This window comes from Vicugna pacos, chromosome 32 (genome assembly GCF_048564905.1).
Source record: "Vicugna pacos chromosome 32, VicPac4, whole genome shotgun sequence".
In the NCBI taxonomy this organism is placed as follows: domain Eukaryota; kingdom Metazoa; phylum Chordata; class Mammalia; order Artiodactyla; family Camelidae; genus Vicugna; species Vicugna pacos.
Window position 1 is genome coordinate 25,154,282 of NC_133018.1, and position 13,862 is coordinate 25,168,143.

Below are 13,862 nucleotides of genomic sequence, written 5' to 3' on the forward strand. Positions count from 1 at the left end.
GACTTCCATCTTGGGAACCCTCTCCTGCTCTCTGAGGGGATCTAGCTGCCACGTGGTGAGGTAGCCCTGTGGACAGGGACCTGAAACCTGCCAACACCCATGAGAGCGAGCCTGGAGGGGGTCAACTCCCCACCGCACCTTGAGATGTGACCCTTCTCAGCATCTTGATTATAAGAGACCCTCAACCAGAACCAAATGGGTAAGCAGCTGGCAGACTCCTGACTCACAGAAACTGAGATAAATGTCTGTTTCCAGCCACTGAGGTCTGGGGTAGTGCCCTGGGCAGGAAGGCCTGCAGCAAAAACTGCCCTGGGGGCCCCATTAACCTCACTGCCTGACTGAAGTATGTTCTGCGTGGGGCGCCCTGGCTCTGTTGATTCTTGGTTTCTGGGAGGACCACGTGCTCTAGGGGACTGCACTTCTGGTGTATAGACCCCAGCTGCAGGATCCTCACTGTCTCAGCCCTGGTGGGCGTCTAGGCCAGCTTCCAGCTGCCAGCCAGACCTGTGCTGCGTCAGAAAGATTCACGCGGCAACATGAGAAGCCTCCTGATGCACTGGGACACGCTTCCCGATTCGGAAACTGCTGAGACCACATTCAGTCTGGGAAGCGGCCGATCATCTGCTTGGGAGGTCTTCCTCAGGGCCCCGTCTGCTGCTGCCCTGGATTAATTCCCCAGCCCTTGGCTCAGCGCCTCAAAGCCTGACCCATTCAGGCCCACCATGAGGTAGCCTTTCTGTCACCCAGGTCCTGACAAATCAAGGCGGTGGCGCTGAGGAATCTGACTGTTTAAAACCTACGCATTACTCTTCAGGTCCGACCACAGGCAGTTACAAAGGCATGACCTGGCAGGCTTCACGGGGGAGGCTGCCCTCCCCACAAAGACGGGGACGCAGCCTATGGGCCACAGACTCCAAGGGGTTGCAGTCATTCTCCTGTGCATCCTGTCTTTACCTGAGGCCCCTGGCAGAGGCCCTTCTTGGGTGCCTCCCTAAGACCTCCTTCTGCGGGGAGGCGGGCCTGAAGACATGTTACCCACTCCGACCCAGCCCCTGTTCCCTTCCTCCTGACCTGAGTTCATAAAGCTGCCGGGTACTTCTGCTGGGGCTCCCTGAGCAGGGAGCTGACCCCTGCATCTGCACTGGCCCCCGATCCCTGCCCAGTTCCCAAGGGGACAACGCGGGGGGAGAGTCGGCGAAAGTCAGGAGAGGCAGATGCCCTCGTGTCCAGCAACAGAAGCAAAAACACTTCCACCTAAAACCTATCAAAATTCCAACTAGGAGAGTATTTATAGGGGTGATGGTTTTGTGATGACAAATTCTGCCAGATGATTTAGGTTTCTTCCCTAAAACCAGAGTGTCATCTACAAAAATAGCAATCAAAATGCCTTTGCTACACTACTCAGCCGTAGAAAAAGAGTACAATAATGCCATTTGCAGCAGCATGGATGGACCTGGAGGTCATCATTCTCAGTGAAGCCAGAAAGAGAAAGAAAAATACCCTATGATATTGCTTATATGTGGAATCTTAAAAAAAAAAAAAGGACACAAATGAACTTATCTACAAAACAGAAACAGACTCACAGACATAGAGAATAAACTTATGGTTACCAGGAGGTAAAGGAAGTGGGAAGGGATAAATTGGGAATTTGAAAATTGCACTTCTTGGACAGTGATGGAAATGTTAGCTGCCTTGATTGTGTTGGTGGTTTCGTGGGTGTGCACATCTATCAAAATTCATCAAACTGTACATCTGAAATATGTGTAGTTTACTATACAGGAACCAGACCACAATAAAGGTGTTAAAAACAAACAAAAAACTGTCTTCTTTCTATGTGATCGTCAGGAAATGTGCGCTTTTACTGAGTAAATGGTCTGCTTTTAGAGAGAGGAAACCACGCGGCTGTTCCTGGGATACCTGATGAAAGCTCGCAGCTCAACGCTTAACAAGGACGGACGGGCCTCATTTCCTGTACGACCATGTCCCACCTTCAAGACTTCTGTACGGCTCTGTGATCCACTCCGTGCTTCTTCTGACATCTCCCTTCCCAAGTCTGTATTTCCTCTGTTTATAATTTAAGTGTGTTTAGATCTTTCCTGTGGGTTGTAGCAATCCCTGCAAGCCTCCTCACATCCACAGAAAACACTGGTGGAGGATAAACAAATAACTCACCTGTGACTTCATCATTTTCCGCTGTTCTTGAGAAATAAGCTCTGTGACTTCTCTCTGTCCCAGTGCTCTGGACAAAGGCCTCTGGTCAAAGGCCTTAGCTCTGAGAGTGCACCCCAAGTCCCGAGGCCTCTTCTTTCTTATCTCATGTGAGTCATCTTGTTCCTGAGAGCCATGGCCTGGAGGTGCAGTGGGAACTTCATTTTAGATGATGAAATTGATTTGGGGACCTCAAGCTTGGTTCTCTCTTATGGGAACTCAGGTGGGTTGTTCACTAGTGGTTAAGACACAGGATGGAATATGAACTACTGGCACGTGTCAGCTGACCTGGACAGCGGCCAGGCCAGACCGGTACCACAAGCTGAGCTCTGCAGCCGTGGCTCCCATCTGGCATTCCCAGGTGGTTCAACCAAAGACCCCGGGGCAGCCCCACTGCCTCTAATCGCTCTGCAGAGACGTCAACAAAGTCTGGAGATACAGTTTTGGCTCCCTCATTCTGTGGCACCATTTCCCAGGGCACTCACGTGAAATGTAGGTGCTACAGAGTAAAACGCAACTCACTTCCAGGCAGGACAGTGAACAGTAAACGGCTTTTGTATCAAGAAGGTGAAGCAGCCTAGGGTGCTGGCCCTCTACTTCAGAATCAGCCCTGGAGCAAAAGGAAAGCACAGATCAGAGGAACTAAAAGAAATGACAAAACAAGAGGACAGACCGCAGGGGGAGATGGAGTCGAAGCGAAGCTGCTGCTCAAGTGAGTTTACGCCGGGTTACGGCCCTGAGCAGTGAGAAGAGGGACCTAAGGAAATCTTTGATGTTCTTTCTTTCTCGGCTCACACTGGGGCAAATACTGCCTCCCTTCCCACCAGAAAGCAGCAGAACAGCCCAGGCCACAGGTTTCCAAGGGGTGACGGAAAGCAGGTCGAAATCCCTGCTGAGTTTAGGAATCGGGGAAAAGGCAAGGGCTCCCGGCTGCCTGTGGGCACTCACGTCCCTCCGGACCACAGGAAATGGCTCCACAATCTACTTCTTTCCACGGCTCACTGATCCCTGACCGGAGCAGCTGCGCAGAGAGGTGGTGGGATCTGGGGCCAGCCAGTCGTTCTGTAAGGTCCACACTGTTGGCCCTGGGGCCCCTTCCCTCTCCTCTTTGCTTCTAAGGCCTGGCTTCAGCCCTTCCCGAATGGAAATTACCAGAGTAGCAGAGTAGGTAACACCTCTGGGGGTATAAAAGCTCTGAGGCCTGTAGGACAAATACAAATTAAGGAGAAAAAGACTCTCCAGGCCCTGACTCAAAGACCACTTACTGCAGAAAACCCGTAATTACAAATTCTTTCCCGGCCCCTTTGAGATGGATGTAAATCTTAAATCTCATCCAGTTTAACAACTCAAGAATGTCTTTCTTAAGGACCTGGAAGCTGTCTCACTGAAATCATCCAGGAAGACACCTCCGTGTCTCCCAGTCCCTGGGAGGACAGGAGCCTAATCGGCCTGACCCTGGCACCTGGCTCCAAGTTGTAAAATCACCTCCCGTCATACAGACACGAGAAGTATACTTTTCCTTTGGATAAAGGCAACTACCTAACACAGACAGCCACCCCAACTACCAGGTAAGTTTAGGATGAACTATGTGTGACAAATTATCACCTATCTTCTTTTTTTTTTTTTCCTTTTCGGGGAGAGGTAATTAGGTTTATTATTTATTCATTTTTAACGGAGGCACTGGGGATTGAACCCAGGACCTTGTGCATACTAAGCAGGTGCCCTACCACTGAACTCTACCCTCCCCCTAAGTTAACACTTACCTTGAGAACGGGTGTATAATGGCTTGCATGTGCCTGCTACAGAAAAGGGTGCGATCTCTTCCTGTCTCCTGCAATCTCTCTGGCTGACTGCCTGAGGTAGGCATCACATTCTGGTTTAACTTTTATTCAATATTGAAACTATTCTTTCTCTTCTACTTCTGTGGAATAGTTCTCTGGATTGGCAGATTTGGGTTTAAACTATTTCCCCCACAAGCCAAATAATCAAATAAATGAATACAACCACTATTTTAAAACCTTTTTAAAAGATCACAAACTGTATAACAGAGATCATTCTAGGCTGGATTATCGGAACAGGAGTTAAGCATTGTAATAAAAAACACTATGTCTTGATGCACACAAATACTTACACTTTAAATTTCTTCACTGCTCAGGAACCAGGTCACTTACATCAGCCAGATATGGGATGAGAGCCAAGGACCTCCCAGGCACGGGTTGCACAGAGATGTTACTTCCTTCCTAAGAAGACACCTGAAAGGAAATAACCAAAAAACATGGTATCCAGTAAACCTGGAGACATGAGGGACAAATTCTACCTGCCAGCTGAGATTTGTCTAGTGCTTGTGGTCCACACCTGTCCTCTGGGAGTGGCTGCTAAGCGCCCCCCAACCCCCCCAGCTCTCAGCTTGGTCTCCACGGGCCAACAGGCTGCAAGGAAGACCAAAGGTGGGGGATGGTCACTGGGCACCTTTCTAGGAAGTAAGTTGAGGAAAGAGAGGATGTAATCCCTACCAGATTTAAAGCAGTTGTTCTGTCAAAGAACAGGGTGGGGCGGAGATGCCTTCAGCATCCCCCTGGAATAGAGAGATGGATAGACCACGTGACCAGCTCCTGGCATGGTCTCGAGGGCCTTAAATGTCACCCTCTTGGGAAACTCAGGCCAGGGACAGGAGGCAGGTCCCAAGGTTAACAAGGGGATGAGCATCTTGCAAAGCCGCAAAGACCACAGTCAGTCTGGAAAGGCAGACTGGATTTTTGAATTGGGACCTGAAATAGCGGTGGAAGGCAGAGCAAGGGCATCCAGGGCAGGAAGAACTCCTGCGAGTCGAGGGGGAAGCGTAACATGGCTTTGCCCACGTGTGACATGCCAAAGACATACAGGTCAGACCCCCGAAGGACACGGGACCCTTTACAGTTCCAAGGTAACGAGTGAAGTGCTTGAGAACAGATCGCTCAAGAAAAATGTCCTGGGAGAGCAGAGAGCAACATCCAGAGGAAAAGCGCCTCTTCCTGAGATGCTCAGGGAGTTCCTCCCGGCTGCTGGGCGCAGGTCAGGGACCCAGTGGTCTAGGAAGCCGAGTGAAAAACAGACCCCAGAGTTACTGCTTTCTAAACCTGGGGTCCCTGAGATGAAGGCCCACCTGCCATGGAAGGTTCTATTTCATTTGGACCCCTCTGGGATTGATGCTTAGGTCCTTGGCAGCTGTCTCCTCTGGAAAAGGGGACTTGCCGACCCTACAAACATCCAGAACAGTCACCCTGGTTCCTCCTCCAGGGTCCCAACATGCTCTCGCACTCCGCTGTCATGTCTACCTCAGATCTTTCACGTGCAGACTCACACACGCAGGCTCACGCGCTGGTACCTACATGCACACACACTCAGCTTCACTTACAGGCCAGGAAAGCAGTCATTTGCTGAATGCCTCTTACTACCTGGCCGTGTTGGGGGCACAGGAGAGAAACCACTGAAGACAGAAAGGGTCTCTTCCCCTGAAGAACTATATCCTGGGACGGGAAACAGACATACAAGTAAACTTCAGATGGTGAGAGCGCTCAGAAGCGGGTGGATGCAGGACACTCCTTCAAGATGGCCTCTGGGAGATGACTTTTAGCTGAGCCCTGAAGAGGAGGAGGAGCCCACCTTGGGAGGCTGCAGAAGACCTCAAGGAACCTCAGACACAAAGGGCTGGAGGTGGTTCAGGGATGGAGGAGGGCGATGGGGTTTACCCAGCCTGGGGGAGGACTTAGGGTCTCCGAGAACTTTTAACAAGGAAATTCTCAAGTAAAAGGAGCCATCGCTGACCAACACAGTCACATTCTGGGTGAGAGGGGCCAAAGAACACAGGACAACATGGTTATTTAACAGAAGTCACAACACGAGTCTGGCCTGAGCCAACACTCATGCAGATCCACCCACACCCCAAAGCACCGCCCTCACAGGGCCCGTGATCCCCAACACACAAAGCCCCTCAAATACGGGTTCCAAAGATGGCCTCAGTCACACAAACTGACTGGGAAGTCTCCAGCCCCCAGATCACCGAACACACTGGCCCCGCACAAGTCTCCAGACCACACAACCCGAGCCCCGTAAACCCATGCCCACCATTCAGGATGTCTGGGCTGTCAATTACACAGACTGTGGGTCCGCAGTGACTCCTCTAGCAAAGCTTTCAACTGCCAGCTGCCAGCCCCCAGTGATAAAACCGACCCGTACAAGTACATGGATTAATGGACCCCAAATGATCTCCACAGCCCCACCCCTGGTCGCATACCCACAGAATCCTTCACTCCTGGTCACACCAGGGTTTCCCTCACTTGGCCCTGCGCACTGTCCACAGTCATTCCTACAGACCCCTTGACTGATTACGACTGCGTAGTCCCTTACCTCTTGATTCCCGCAGGCTCCTAAACACTGATGCCAAGAAACCCCATCACTGGCTCCTCCAAACCCCACTCAGTAATCTCCATGGTCTATTCACTGACTAGGAACTGAGTCAGTGAAACCCCAAATGCTGAGTCCCAAATGACCCCTGCAGAACTCCAATGACTCTCTCTACAGGACCCACTCACTCGCCTTTACAGGTGTCCAATAACGGCTCTCAGAGACCCCCTCCTCAGGCTTGCTATCTCCTACCACCCACCGCCTAAACTAGCCCCTCACTAAACCCCAAGAGGTCCCCAGTCCTCATCACACAGGGCTGTCAGCCATTCACCTCAAGGACCACTCTCTAATCCACTCCATGCTCACACCACTCAATGAACCCCCATAGGTCATCACCCAGTGAGGGCCTCCAGCTCTGCACCAACACCCACACCCCTAGCCCTGCAAATGACACTCATTACCACCCTCATTTTCCACTCACTCCCAAGCCCCCAACAGGCCACCTGTCAACTTGTGTTCAGACTCCTTGCGGACACACAGGCTCCAATGTGATACCTCCATTACAAGGCCCCCAAACCTGGGCCTAGACAACTCTCCTTCACAGGCCACCCCAGTCATTCCCCTCCACTGAAAAAGCTACCATTGAACTGTCCAGTAAAAAACAAAGCAGACTTAGCAAAGAAGTAGTTTACTCCAAAGATTTGTTATTGGGGTGGGGGAGAACCCTGCAGCCATAAGAGGGCAAACATCTCTGCAAGGTGTAGGGAAGCTGGGTCAAAGGGCAGGGTGACCAGACAGATCAGAGAATATTTTACCAGAGGCTGGCCAGTTCTCAGGAGGGGCTATAAGCTGAGGGTGGACCAAAGTTTAGGGAACTGGGAGGAGAGGAGCTTAACCAAAGTTTGGTTAACGAGCATTTTGATCCGTAGGGACAAACAGTTCAGCTAACCATGCATGAGACAAGGGATGAGAGTTTGACCGGACGGTGTCATATTTACCTGTGATCCTGTCATAGGTAAACAAGGGAGTCACGTGGGGGCGGGGCCTTTCCAGCAAGCTGTTTCCTAGAACACAAGAGAGTAGATTTCTTATCCTCCCTCAGGGCTCAAGCCAAACCCAACACTGTCAGAACCACCGGGTTTTCCTGCCAATGAAATCCTTGGTCTAACCAATCTGAGCCCTCTAAATGCCCCCCAAACAGACCCCCCGCCCTCGGGGCCTTATCATTCATCCCCACAAGCCCAGTCACCCACCCCAAGGGACCCAAATCACTACTCACAGTCAGTTACTCCTATAAACCCTCAACCTATATTCCCAGTGCTCACCCTCACCCCAGGGCTTCCCCACTCAGTTCAGCGGGCAGCTCCCTCACTCCCAATACCTGCTGCCTGGACCCCTGAGCTACCGCGCCGAAAATCTATGGAGTCCCCCCAAAAGCCCCTCCCAGAGACCCCCATAACCCAGTTAATTCCCCCCACTGGCTTCACAACCACTCACCTCTCCCAAAGCCCAAATTACTGATTTTCATAGACGTTTATCTTGACATCAAGTGTCTCCAAATTAATTAGCTCCACAGTATCCCTTCACACCCGTCACACTCACACAGTATCCCCCTCCTCACCCATCACCACGGGAGGCCCTGCCACCGACCCCTAAAACCTCCCTCCTGACTCCCACGTTCATTGCCAATCACACGCATCTCTACAGGCGCCCCTGCCCTCCAGGCACGGCCCCCCACGACCCCGCTCCCTCCTGCCGCCCCATGGCCTCCCCCCGAGGCCCCCTCCCCCACAGCCTCACCCCCACCCCCGACCTGGACCGGGATCGGCGCCTGCGCGGCAGGGCCGTCCTTCTGCACCTTGCCCGCACCCGCCCCGGAGCTGGTTCGTTCCCACGCCGGCGTCGCGGTCGGCCAGTCCGCGCGGGGGTCACTGTGGGCCCCCGTCGGACGCAAAGGCCACCCCCGGCCCGCAGCCTCGAGTCCCGCTCCCCACCCCACACACGCTTACCCCTCAGGCCACAGCGCGAAGGAGGACAAGGCCAGGCCGCGGAAGTGTACGCGAAGAACTACATTTCCCAGAGCCCTACTCGCTTTAAAACTATATTTCCCAGAGGGCTCTGCGGCGTGCCTCCCAGGATTGATAGGTGTGCGGTGTGCGGTTGCAAAGCCCTCTGCGAGGACTTGGGGGCGCCAGGTGGTGTGTAGCCTGCCCTGCCTGCTCAAAGTACGTTCACCTTTCCGTTTTTGATCGCAGAGCAAAGTAATTTATAAATTCAAAGTGAGTAATGTAGGTAAGTGTTAGTGCCTCCAGTCTAACACTAAGTACATCCATCCAAAAAGAATGAAAATAAATGAATTGAGGGATTGAGGGAGAAGTTAAATGTAATTAGGTAAAGAGAGGAAGTTAATGGATATAAAAATAGAAACTGAGGAATTAAACGAGAAAAAACTGACTTGAATCCATTTTTTAAATAAAATATGAAATCATACCACAGGTTTTTATTAAAAAGCAGAGAAACAGCACAATTGGCAATGAAAAAAGAGAATTGGCCGTAAAATACAAATTTAAATATTTGTGAAAGAATATTTTGCTCAATTTTATGTATTAATTCTATGCAGTATGTTAATAAAATTTCAATCTAATGAAGTACATGATTTAAAGGAATAATTGAGTAATTAACTTAGGAAAATAGTATCTTTTTAGACCTACAGCGATTGTTAACAATGTTTTTAGCTACAAGCTCATATGTTTTAATTGGTGAATCCTCATTATCAAAGAATATAATCCTTAACAAACAATTGCCAGAAAAATCTAGGCAGACTCTTTTTTTTTTTAAATGGAGGTACCAAGGACTGAACGCAGGACCTCATGCATGCTAAACATGTGCTCTACCACTAACCTATACTCACCCCCTTAGAGAGAACACTTTTCTTAACATAAAGGTAGCAAAATAGTTATACCATAACCAGACAAAGGTAAATTTAAAAAAACTCTAAAGTTGTCTCAGTTATATTTATGTGAAAATTCTGAAAAAAAAATAAGTGGAATCAAGCAATACATTTGAAAGTATATACCATAACCAAATAAAAGTCATTGCAAGGCTTTATAAACTAACATAATTCACTGTATCAGTAGATTAAGGGGAAAACACGCATCATCATCTCATTAAATACTGAAAAAAAAATCATTAAATAAATTCAACCTAGAGTGTCTGTTTTTAAAAAATCCCACATACAGAAGCGTTGAGAAACTACTGCTTCACCGTGTAAAAATAAATGTCTCTTTTAAGTGGATAACAGTACAAGAAGTGTTACCATTAGAAATCATAAAACAATCACCAATATTGTTTGCTTAAATTGAGAATATTTTAAAAATACACAAAAGTATAGAGAATGATATCATAAAGAGTCAAATGATCACATATTCATATTTGGTGATATTTGATTCAGAGCCTTCTTTTTAACTGTTTTATGTCTTTTTTTTTTCCTGAGGGGGAGATGTAGTTTGTTTGTTTGTTTATTTATTTATTTATTAATGGAGGATCTGGGGATTGAACTCAGACCTCATGCATGCTAAGCACACACTCTACTACTGAGCTATACCCTCCCCCCATCTACTTTATATATAGTAGTTTATCTGCTAATCCCAAACTCCTGATTTATCCCTCCTCCCACCCTTTCTCTTTGGTAACCATAAGTTTGTTTTTTATCTCTGAGTCTGTTTCTGTTTTGTAAATAAATTCATTTTTAACTTTTTTTTAGATTCTACATGTGAGTGACATGATGTGATATTTGTCTTTGTCTGATTTATTTCACCTAGTATGATCATCCCTAGGTCCTGGTGCTAATTGTGATAAATCAATCGATCATCTAAGTTGGATCAACTACTTAGTGCCTTTTTAAATGGCACAGAAGGTTTTGTTTTTTAAGTAGGAAATTTAATTAATACCCCTATAACTGATTCTTCAAACTCTTTAGAATGGGCATAGGACCTGTTCTCTTGGCTTAATTTGGTTAAAGCTGACTCTTGGCTTAGAAGTCTCTGATGTGTAATGAAGTCTTCACAGTGTCTGAAGGGTTTATCACACGTTATATTTCACAGGGTCTTTCTTCAGTATGAATTCTCTGATGCTTGAGCAATAACTAAAACTCTTCGCATATTACTTATTGTTAGGACCTTTTATCTAGTATAATTATGCTGATATTCAATAAGGAGTAAGTAACATTTAAAGACTACCACATTCATTGTATTTATTTATTTATTTATTTATGTACTTATTGAAGTATAGTCAGTTACAATGTGTCAATTTCTGGGGTACAGCTTGTCCCAGTCACACATACACACACACACACACACACACACACACACACACACACACACACACACTTTCATTCATTGCATTCAGAGAGACTTTCTGCACTATAAATTATAGGATGTTGAGTAACATTTGCTCTGTACATGAGGGAATTATCTTCAAAGAGTTTGATTCCAGCATGTATTTTCTGGTGTTGGGCTAGAGTTGTGTTAGAGCTAAGATATTTTTCACCCTTAGATGTTTGTAAAGTTTCTCTCCAGTAAGAATTCTCAGATATAGGTGAAGGTTTGTGTGTTGGCTGAAAGAAGAGATTCCTTGCTAGGTCCTGATACTGTCTTCTGATTTCCCTTCTGTTTCATGTACTAGCCTTTACATTCCTAATTCTCTCTGAAACTGGAACACTTAAGACCATGGCTTAAAATTGTTTCATCATTTTGTGTTGGGATGAGTTATCTTCGCAGATATCCTAGACTTCCGATCTGAAAATGAAAGGAAAAAAAACAACTCCTACTTTGATTTCATATTTTAGAAGTAAGGAGACTTCTGTACTAAAAGTGGGATCACTGAACTTCAGATAATACCAATGAGACATGAATGGCACAAGCAGCTCTTGACTGTGGATTTGCAATCTCAAAATTGGATAAGAGCACTGAAAATTAAGAGATTTTTGTTTAGCAAAGTGAGAAAGGATATTAGAGAAAGAGGTTAATCAGTGCTTCTCACGCTTTGGCAAGCATCATATTCATGTAGCAAGTTTATTTAAAATGCAAATATCCAAGTTTCATCCTCTGAGTAAAGAACACATGTTTTTACTGAGTTAGGTGATTCCAACAAATCCTAAGCTTTGGAAACCACTGGACACAATCAAGGGAAATGAAAATATAGGAAAGTATTGTGAGGTTAAGGAATTGGAGAAGCCAGTTTAGAATCATACTCTTTATTGTGTATCTGCAGTCATACAACAAGCGGTAAACTCTCTCCCACTAATCTCCCCAACCTCCAAAACATTCTGTATCTGTTTTAAGACTTATCTTTGTTAAGTATCAATTTATATTGCTGGTGCTAACCAAAAACCTTCAAGGGCTTCGAATACCACTGCCCTGCAACTAAACATTCTTTATAATGACAAGAATTGCACTGTGATTGTAGGTAACATTTACCGACCACTTTTATTTAAACCCAGTGCCACAAGCTATTTACTAGTAGATCAAAAATCCAAACCTAGGTGGTCTAAATACAAAGTTGTGACTCAGAAAAGAAAAATGCAATACAGGCCTATTCACCGAAGAATTTGTGTGGAATTTCAAGCTCAACTTTTCTGAATGAAAAATAACGAGAAATTTTTCTAGCTGAAAAAAATTTAGGTGACTCCAACTCTACATAACTCATCGAAATCTGGAAATCATTATTGGTATAAATATTACTTTTCACACAAATCGAATGAATCTCCTCATTAAGTATAGGTACTGACTCTACCCAGGGTCTATCTCCCAGTAGTTTTTCCCAGTTCTGTTTAGAAACTGACTTCATAACAATAGGCTGATTTTCTTGCAAAATCTTTAAAATGCTCACGGGCAGTCTTATCTGAGTGGTTTACTGTCCTGGGTGCGTCTTGGTACTCTGATATGCAACCTACAACCTCCTTCAGGACTGAGGCACTCACTCCTCCAGATACCAACTGTGGTGCTTTCTGAGGGGCCATAAATGAGTCCTTTTCAAGAAATTGCCCTCAGCTGGTAAAGGAAAAGCCGGGCTGGGCTAACAAGCTAACTCACAAATCTGAGTGTACCAAGCGTCGGATTACTGATTTGAGTTCTGCTGGGCTAACTCGTAAATCTAAGTTAATTAGTGCTGGTTTGCTGATACCCTATTCATTTTTTTTTTTTTTTTGCTAGCCAGCTGGATTTTCAAAGAGACATATCTGGCCTTGAAATGTTGATTTGCTGCCTCCCTGCCTCTACTTTTGTGATAATGATGCTGCTAAAGCTGTTCCATGCCTATTGGCTGAATACCCCAAGCTTGTAGTTAACCCTATAAAAACTCATGCACACATCTTGGAGGTGCTCAGAGCTTCGGAGCAGAAGCCCCTCTGAGCCCGCTGGCGTAATAAATCTGAGTACTCCAACCCTGTGAGTGGTGCTTGTTTCTCCGCTGGCCTGTCATTTCCATAACAAGCTGAAGGAAGCTGCCTCACCTAAGATAAGTGTCCTTCTTGGGGACATCCTGTATCCAACAGCTGGTCAATATGGGGGTAAAAAGTCCTCACCCCTTTGCCTCAATTTTGGAAATCTCTGAAGGTTGAGCTTCAGAAATTTTTGTGGGATTAGCTGAGGCTTCCTTTGACAATGGAACTCTGATCAAATTTTCCCTCCGTCCAGTCCTGTATCCCTCCTTCCCTCACAAACAACCGGCTCATCAATCTCCATTACAAAGTGTGTTTCTGGCAAAACTCAGCCTACTGCAGTATATGCTCCTTGTTCTGGCTGGCTTATAAATCTCTGTTAGAGAAACAAATTTGTCTCATCCTTTGCTGAGTCCCTTAGTATTAAAATCCTTGACTTACACAGTAGATTTCCATTCCCCTCCATCCCACCCACCCCAACAAAACACAGAAAGAGAATGGACGATCAGGAAAGCTGACACTGAGAAGAAACGATCATGAAAAAGACAGTTTCAAAAATGAAGAAATAATTTTTCTAGGCATATTCCATGTAAATAAACTAACCCATTAACCATCAACTAACCAACTAACTGGCTGATGAGAATCTACTGTTTGCAAAAATCAGGAACAAAATACATAGGAGCCCTTACTTACTCGAACCTTCGAATTTAAGTAGAGAAAAAAAATAAAGGATATGCAAAGAGGGAGCAAAGAAGGATATGCCATGTGAGGGCCATGGGAATACTTTACATGGTTCAAATGACAGGTCACACCACAGTTCATCAATATAGTG

The 13,862-nt window shown here is 46.4% G+C and overlaps 1 protein-coding gene and 1 long non-coding RNA gene across 13 annotated transcripts in view; one reads left to right on the top strand and one right to left on the bottom strand.

Annotated features, from left to right (window-relative positions):
- The window catches only part of LOC140690904 (uncharacterized), a 22,695-nt gene extending 18,176 nt beyond the window's left edge, over positions 1 to 4,519 (top strand). For 2 of the 3 annotated variants that reach the window (XR_012066254.1, XR_012066253.1), the window contains 2 exons: positions 3,575 to 3,776; positions 4,364 to 4,519. This is a non-coding gene — a long non-coding RNA (uncharacterized lncRNA). The remainder of the gene's footprint in view (positions 1 to 3,574; positions 3,777 to 4,363) is intronic. The other variant, XR_012066252.1, reaches the window with a different exon arrangement.
- Positions 1 to 8,645, bottom strand: part of ZNF605 (zinc finger protein 605) — a 16,364-nt gene extending 7,719 nt beyond the window's left edge. For 2 of the 10 annotated variants that reach the window (XM_072953072.1, XM_072953065.1), the window contains exons 1-5: positions 8,601 to 8,645; positions 7,590 to 7,655; positions 4,340 to 4,460; positions 2,694 to 2,818; positions 2,173 to 2,348 (exon numbers count right to left, since the gene is read on the bottom strand). In XM_072953072.1, coding sequence (XP_072809173.1) covers positions 2,173 to 2,187 — 15 coding nt within the window. In that variant the 5' untranslated portion in view covers positions 2,188 to 2,348; positions 2,694 to 2,818; positions 4,340 to 4,460; positions 7,590 to 7,655; positions 8,601 to 8,645. The other 8 variants (XM_031670160.2, XM_072953066.1, XM_072953067.1 and 5 more) reach the window with 8 other exon arrangements.
- Positions 8,646 to 13,862: the final 5,217 nt, after the last annotated feature.